The sequence below is a fragment of the Protopterus annectens genome, chromosome 8.part0, assembly GCF_019279795.1.
Source record: "Protopterus annectens isolate FY-2018-M chromosome 8.part0, PAN1.0, whole genome shotgun sequence".
In the NCBI taxonomy this organism is placed as follows: domain Eukaryota; kingdom Metazoa; phylum Chordata; order Ceratodontiformes; family Protopteridae; genus Protopterus; species Protopterus annectens.
Window position 1 is genome coordinate 1491263333 of NC_056741.1, and position 8760 is coordinate 1491272092.

The 8760-nt window shown below is 35.8% G+C and overlaps 1 protein-coding gene across 1 annotated transcript; it reads right to left on the reverse strand.

The window, feature by feature from the left end:
* Positions 1–207: 207 nt before the first annotated feature.
* Positions 208–1462, reverse strand: KCNJ5 (potassium inwardly rectifying channel subfamily J member 5). The gene has a single exon (XM_044081068.1). It carries the CDS (start codon positions 1327–1329, stop codon positions 208–210), a length of 1122 nt encoding a protein of 373 aa, XP_043937003.1. The 5' UTR covers positions 1330–1462.
* Positions 1463–8760: the final 7298 nt, after the last annotated feature.

The following is an 8760-nucleotide window of genomic DNA, read 5'->3' on the forward strand; positions in this document are numbered from 1 at the left end:
TCTAGTTTTGCCCAGTAGGAACGTAATGCGACATCTGCGCCAGCATATTACAGATATATGAATTTCTATTTAACACAACAACCTTATACATGACTACTTTAGTACTAAGAATAGTAGGGCAGTAACATAGATTCCTGTTCACTGGTAATATACTGAAATTAGAAATGAATGTTTATCAAGAGTAAAAGTCCAGTAATAGCTAAGACACTAACCTGTAGCTTCAACAATGCCTTCCAGTATAACAATTATTTCAAACTGTTCCCTCTTTAGAGACTCTGGAGTCATCTCCCAGAAGGGACTGTGCTCATTTATAACATGGCAAATGATCTGAGGCTCCACAAGAAATAGTCTGTCTTCTCCATTGTCATAACCAAGATTAATTTCTGATTGCTCCAAAGGAATAAATTCTCCTTCCTTTGTCTGCCTTGACTTAATCAGCTTGGCTCTTATCTTTGCATCCACCATATGACTGTCCCTCAAGTCTCCAATCCTGAACATCAGACAGAGTTTTTCATCCCTGTGAGAAATGACGCAGTTTTTACTGAATATAAGAGTCTGTGCTCTCTTTTTCGGTCTGGAAATCTTGACAAACATACAACCCACCATTAATGCATCAATCACAGATCCAATTATAGACTGTATCATAAGTAAAATAACTCCCTCACTACAGTAGGCTGTCACTAGTCTAGATCCATAGCCAATTGTTCTTTGGCTTTCTAAAGAGAAGAGTAAGGCAGATGTGAAGTCATCTACATTTATAAAGCAAGGTTTCCATTCAGGGTCTTCTACATGGTTAATGTCATCCCTTAGCCATGCATCTAAATAATAAATGCCTCCAAAGATAACCCATGTCACAATATAACACATCATGAACACAAACAGAAACCAGCGATATTTCAGATCTACCATAGTAGTAAAGATATCAGAAATGAACCGTTTTTTATCCTCAATGTGTCCTAGATTCACACGACACTTTCCATCTTTGGTCACATACCTCTGTCTCTGCTGCCTATTTTTAGCATTAAAAGGCTGCTTTTCAGTTGCAAACTTGCATCTCTTCTGTGATGACTTCTTAGAACTCATGTTTGGTGCAGAGATAGCATTACGAGTTGAGGTACGGTTTCTGGTAGAGCTGGGGATGTTTGGGACACTAAGTGCATGCCTAGGGTAAATCTTAGAAGTGTTATTGCCTTGCATGCATGAGTCATTGACTGAAACTCGATGGTACTTAGGTAACTCATCTGTGTTGATGGATACACTTGGACGATGTTTTATAGGTGGTGATGAGAGGGAGTTTGCAGGTTCTGGTATACTAAGTTTTCTGTGCATTGCTGCAAAGTCATTTGCAGTATGTGTACCAAATGATAAAGGAATATAGGTAGAAAATATTCCACAGTTGTTTTCTGGAATTACTTCACCTGCTTGACTGCTGCCATCTGATATAGTGTCTGTAACTATTACAGTGTCGGGCTGCAGGAAAATATGAAATAGGCATTATTATAGACATTATCAGGCACATGTTAGGAAACAAAGCATTCAGTATTGTTTTATCTATAAGACAGTCAGCAGATGCTATTATATATGCATCAGTAAACTAACAACTAAGGGATAGCTTTTAAATATATAACTGCTGGTAGCCAATTTGTCTTTTTGAAAATAGGAGTCTAAGGAAAGAAATAATTAGATAATTGTTAGACAACAAGACTATAAATGCCTATCTAAATACAGTTGCACTCTCCCACATGTACATATATCCTTTTTCTCTTTCTTACACACACACACACACACACACACACACACACACACACACACACACACACACACACACACACACACACACACACATCAGTTACTATTAGAGATTTACTAAAACAATTCACGTTGACAATTATTAACATATATTTTGAATTGCTTATTTTACTAAACAAGTCAGCTGGAATTTCTCTATCATCACTTTTATGTTTATGTAGTGACTAAAGCCAGTTGGGTCAAGAAGTCTAAATGCACCTCATCTAGGAATTTTAAAATCATGGAATATGCATTTATGACTTAAGTACAGTGTAAAATGGCTGTATTGGAAAAGAGGTGGGGCCAGAGGCTGGAAATGGATTGCTTCATTTGGAGACGTTTAAGTATGCAGTGGTGCATCATACCCTGGATGGTTTATTGCATTTGGTCTCCACATTTTCTTATTGTGTCAACTCAGCAGATGGAACTTTCAAAATTCTAAAGAAATATGCATAACAAAGAAGTAAAAACATGTATTGTCTTTACCTTAAAAAAGCATCATATTACTTTCATGAGATAATGTGAAACAAAAATTCCTACTGTGACAATATGGGCCAAATTTCTGGAAATCACTGGCCATGAATCTAAAATTATAAATGCCAGTAGTGTAAGCACCATGTTTTCATTATAACTTTCTTATCCTCTTTCTCTAACTAAAACATCACCAACCTTACACTATGTGATTTTTTTTGCCAGGTGATCACACTGTTTCTTTCTAGGATATAAATATTAGCACTCAGAACTGTTAAACATCAGTCATCTACAATTTTGTACATCACTTAGCATTGTCACCTCACAGCAAGATGTTGTCACATTCGATTCTCAGCTAGAGCGTCTTCTGTGTGGAGGCATGCGTGAATGGGCGTGCCTTTGTTGAAGGTTGTGTGTCAGGGATGGTAACTCGGCATGTAAAAATCCATTACCAAATATTAGCGGACCGGAGTTCCGGCGTGGTGACCCCTAACCGGGATAAGCTGAAAGAAACAACAACAACAACGACAACAACTTACAGGACTATTTTTTCATATATAGAAACATGTTTAACTAGTATATGTGGGTATACAGCTTTAAGGATAATTAGTTAACACCAGATATTTGCATGGCAAGTGATGCACAATAAAATCAGTTGATTATAGATTTCATGGAGTTAAGAGCACATCTATTGTCTTTCCACATTATTTTATTAAGTATTCTCATATGACACTGTATGAAAGATTGGTGAAGACTGCACTTTCCTCCAAAAAAAAATACACATCTGCAAGACTGAAGAAACATATTTGCTTTCAAAGAGTCTCTGCATGTGGAACTATAGAAGTATAATTTTCAGTACAAATATGGCCTAACTGTACCCTCCTGAAGTACTAGTACTTCATGGACACTTGATGAAAAAATCCAAAGTTTTTGATCTAGAAAATTGATTTATTCCTCATTGTGAGTGGATTAGATGAGAAAATCAAATTGGTTCAGTGTGTAACATCCTTGTATGCTGCTAGCAAAGAAGCCATAAAGGTACTGAACTACTGCACTTTTTAAAGAGAAGAAGAACAAAATAGCAGCTCTTTGATAACCATTTCATAATTACTATCATCTAAAAAAAAACTTGGCATTTATGACTGTTCTTTTGAATATCAAAAGGTCCTGCAGAGTGCCCAGATGCTATGTGATTGTACTGAGCAACAGGGTCAGATACTGTGAATTTAGGTGAGCTGCATAAATTACTAAGAGAAATAGGCCTGATCTTATCAAACACTGTGGATGTGCACAGAGCGAATGAAATTACTAGTGTACAGTTAAAAGAATTAACTAATTACTAAAATGTGGTAAAACAAAATGTCAGTCAAATAATAAAGCAACATATGAAAAATAAATGCAAGATATGTTGTAAAAGTAATGTATATAAAAAAGAGAATAGTACAAGAGCGAGAATCCAAAAATGGAGCTAGAATGATCACACATTTTAATTAAACCTTGCAGTAGGTGTTGCTATAACCATAACAGGAGGTAGTGTCCAGTTTTAATGCCAGAAAAAAAATGTATTTTTCTGTAAGGGTGTGTATGTGGAGAAAACAAGTGTTTTCAAGATAATTTGCATATTGTTGAAGGAAATAAGAAAATTAACCTGTACAATGGAACTGTACTAGTAAAGATGAAGACTAAAAATACATCAGAGGCACTGAGGCAGGTATGCAGGTCAAACTGCTAGAAAGAAATACTGATAATTAATGGACAGAAAGTAGAATTTAAAATAGTCATAGATGATGAATGCAGTATCCTATCAGAAAATACATTTAAACAACTGGGACTAAATGACTTTGAAGAAAGAACTGCAACTCTACTGTTAACTTATTCTCATCTTGAGTTCTTAAGAAACAATTACATCCAATAGAATATGTGAACACTATGGGCACTCTTGTAAAAAAAAAAAGACAAGATTTGCATTTGTGTTTCTCCCCATGATCTGAAGAGAGTGTATAAAAGAGAGCACTATCAATTGCTTACAGATGAACAAGCAGTTTCAGTAATACTAATGCTAAGTTTTTTCTCTATAGTAGACGTAAACCAGGGCTAGTGACAAATAAGGGTAGGGGAAAGTGAGCTCTGAACTGTGTCCTTTTAATACGCCCTTAGGAAGGTACATATTTCTTGGATTTCCATTTGGTATTTCACCAGCAGCATAAGTGTCTTAAAGAACTGTTGTCCCTATACATGAAAGTTTTTATGTAAACATCACTGATCATCTGTTATTGTGGAGTCAGTCACAAGGAGAGCATGGCAATAGACTGATGCAGATGCTGAATTGATTATGACAATATAATTTCAAGTTAAATAATATCACAGACCAAATGTAAAATCAGAGTGAAAATTCTGAAATATATGGGTCATTTTCTAATGTCAGAGACAAAAATCTGTTTTAGAAAAAAATCCAAGCAAGGTGAGAAGAGAAAGAGGCATTACAGAACTTTTTATATCTGATTGCAAAATATGTACCTACTTGTCTCAGAAAATATGTTTCTAAGAAGGCTGATAGCACAAGATGCAGGCTGGGATTGGAGTTAGGCATAGAAAATAGTTTTGACATGCTTAAGACAATTAGTGACAGATGCTCCAACATTAAAGCACTATGATGTAATTAACCCGATAAAATAGATGCCAGTCAGAAAGATATGAGATATCTTACATGAGAACGGTCCAGTGGGTTGTAGGTCAATAGCATTTACAGATGCATAAAAAAGATATGCTCAGAGAGAAGAGAAACTGTTAACATTAGTGTGCATATATCAGATATTATATTAATATGTCTGTGGTAAAGATGTTCAGGTGAAAAAGACCACACAGTCTTGGCAAAACATGCAAAACAATTTGGTATAAAGTAACTTCAAGAATGCAGATTATACTACTTGTGCTACAGAAGTATTGTCTGAAAGTGAAATATAGACCAGATGATAAAAAGCACTTGGCAGATACGTTGAATAACATATAATTTCCAGAAAGGCTTGAAGAACTAGAAAAAGAGGAATTAGAGGTACTTTGGTTAACACCACTGCTTCCAATGGCAGAAGAAAATGTAAAGGAGTTTCAGAGATGTATTGATACTGGCTAAGAAATACAGCTACTGAAAGACATTACGATGAAATGTAAGTCTGAACAAAAATCATCCTAAAGATAGAAATTTGGTCATTTGTTTCTTTCAAGGAAGAAATATGTTTTTTTTTGAGGACTTTATATTCACAACTGACAAAATAATAGTTCCCAAGCGTAGGAGAGAACTAGGGTTTTCAGAGGATTAATGAGTCACATCTGGGAAGAGGAAAGTAAAAAAAAAAAAACACTTAGGCCTGTATTAGCAGATCTGTTAGATTTACTGCTACTTCTTACTTTTTAAAATATTTTGCACTATTGCTTTATTTACTTCAGTTGGATTGTCACTTCTGCTTTATGTCTAGCAGCTGTAACAGGGTGCTACATAGCATTTGCTAGACTGCAGCATAGTTACCTTCCTCTTGCTAAGACTGCAGCATTTTTAACTCCCTATTTCAATGGACTGTACTCCATGTGCTGTGCAAGCACCGTTTGTGATGTGATTCCATGCTTCATTATGTTTCCATCTTATAGAGATCAATGCAAGATATTGCATGCTACGTCATCACAGACACACACACACACACACACACACACACACACACACACACACACACACACACACACACACACACACACACACACACACACAGACAATGGCCTAGTGAGGAAGGTGGGTTAATGGTTGAAGGCCCTCTCTAAATTGCCTCTTGTGTAGATAGCCATTGATTTTCAGCTGTTTGCCAATCCTCCTGATGAGGACCTGTAGACTTGCCTTAGGAAGGTACCAGTGATTCAGAAGACTGCCCCTACATGTACTGCATAGGTATGAAACAGGAGGGTGAATGAAACAATGGCTAAGACAAAACATAAATGTTTCTTGCAGTGTTGTGCTTAAAAAAATCTGTCATGCAGTTCATCTTCATGACAGAAAAACAAATGCGTAAGGAGGGTAAGTAGTATTTTCTATTCTATTATTTGTGGAGTTTTTCTCTCCAGATCTCCACATTGAAAATGGATAAAATTATCCACACTTTCCAAGTAAACAAATGCCAATAAATAAATAAATAAATATAAACAGACCCTAGATTCAATGGTCATTGGCGAGGAAAAACAAAGAGTAAATCTGATTTAGTCAATTAAACCTGTGTATTGACAATGCATTTTACCATGTGTGGTTGTCTTTTCACCTGGATATATAAACACATGTTCCTTTGCCTTAAGTAAAACAGACTTGATCTTTCAGAAATCTTGTTGCAATGCTGAAAATCAGGATTATTAATAAGGGCAAACTGTTTACAGCTGCATAACTGATGCAATGTAATCTTAAATTTAGAGCAGTTTAATGATGTCCATTTTGCAAGCATCATTTAAGGTGCTCTCTAAGTCACATCAATATATCTGTATTTTAGAGCATTTAAAAAGACATGTGTCATAGACCTTATGACATATGTCAAGCACCTCCAGTAGAGTGGATTAGTAGTGGAAACATACATGCAAGTATATGAGTGACAAGCTACCTAAGTGCTGGAACCTCTGGAAAATATTCCATGGGAGGATGTTGTAACTGTATTTGTAGTTTATAATATCTGGCATACTGATTTTACTAAGGTGATTATATGAATCCAAGTGATTAAGTATCACACATAAAACACCTTCCCTAAACAGCACACTCTGCATGTCACAGACACGTGTAAGGGCTTCACAAGTTTGAAAGGCAGTCAAGAATTCATTCAGCAGAAATGGGATCTTTATGGAAGTTATCTTCTAAACTGCTATGTTTGTCTGACTCCAAGATCTATATCTCTCTCTCTAACAAAAAGTTGCTCTATCTGAACCTGTTGGCAGACATCCTGGCTTTTTGTTAATGTTGTGTATATAGGTGGCAATCTTAAATGTATTTTGCTTGCAGATAATGTAAATGTTTCACCAAAAGTCAGAAAGTCCATATAGTGAATAATGTTTTTCACCTTCTGAGGAAAGCTTTCCGATCTGCTGGAGTTAAGCAGAGGCCTAGGTATATATGCTAACATGTGCTTGGCTGTTGGAGTCTGAGCTGGTGGGACAGAGTTCCTGCGACTCTTTGGTTCCTCACACTTCAGTGGACAATCATCTACGTGGTTCATTATATAAATAGTACTGCCTTTGTGCAGCTCCATGCTGCTGCTTGTAATTGCTGCTGGCATGGTGGGTCGGTCTGTTATGTTCTGTGCCACATCTTCTTAATTCTTCATAAAAAACCTAGGAAACAAAGACACTATGATTAAAAAACACATCCACTACAGTACATGTGGTTGAGTTCTTTCTTTTAGAACCTTACTCTCATCTGATTGATGTAAGTTGCCAGAAGAGTAATACATATCACAAGTCTGGATTAATTTAATATTTACGGCCTTATTTGTAATGAACCCAAATAGAGTATATGGAAAATACCTAACCTGGTTACTACTGAATGAAGCAAGGCAGATAGTAACATGCTACCAAAAGTTTTCCATTCAACAGACACAGAGGTAATGTTGCTGCAACAAAAATGTGCCTAAACTATGCACACATCTTCTAGGACACAAATACAGGTATGTTGAATTTTACATTAATGCAAGAACACAATTCATTGTTCTACAGCCCCTCTCTTCAAAATTATTTAAAGCTCAATATATCACATAATAGCAATCTGTATTTGTATTTTTCAAATAAACGATAAAAAATTAAGCCTAACAGCACAGAAATATTTTCTATGTTATGAGTAGAATTTACTGTAGATACTTGAAATTAGGCTGACAGACCCTTCCTGCCTGTGTCACATGTACTTTTTCAACTGATTCATTTATAGGCTGAATATAATCCAAAGCACTGTTTGGTTCCACAGCTCATTCACTCTCATGTGAAGTGGGGTTTTATTATTATTTTAATTATTGCTTTTTTGTTTGAAAATGATATATAAAAGCCAAAAACTTACCAACCCTGATCGCTGAAAAAATAGAAAAAGAGAGTAATGCAGCAGTGTCAACAGCATGAGAAGAAGGATCTCCAAAATTATCTTGCATCATTACAAAACTAAACCAGAGCTTGTCAACTTTGGTTATACATTTTCTATGCTGTATTATTGAGGTATGTTGATACACACATAAAATGCTAGGTGCTGGTTTAAACTATGCGAAGAGGATTTATATACAGGTGGGCTAACTTTAATTATTAAAAGTTACAGAATTCAGAACCACAAAAAGGTGATGGGGAAGAGGATAGGCAGTTAAGTGAAAACTTGGAAATATCTGTCAGTGTCAGAAACAGAGCTATGAGTAAAGGATAAATTTCTTCTTAAGAGTCAGAAAATAAGTATATTTGATGAGACAAGCATACAAACAGCTTGGAAATTTCAAGAAAAAATGTTGGGAG

Excerpts from the sequence above, each read along its gene's own strand:
- KCNJ5 (XM_044081068.1), bottom strand. The coding sequence starts at position 1,329 with ATGCACAGAAAACTTAGTATACCAGAACCTGCAAACTCCCTCTCATCA.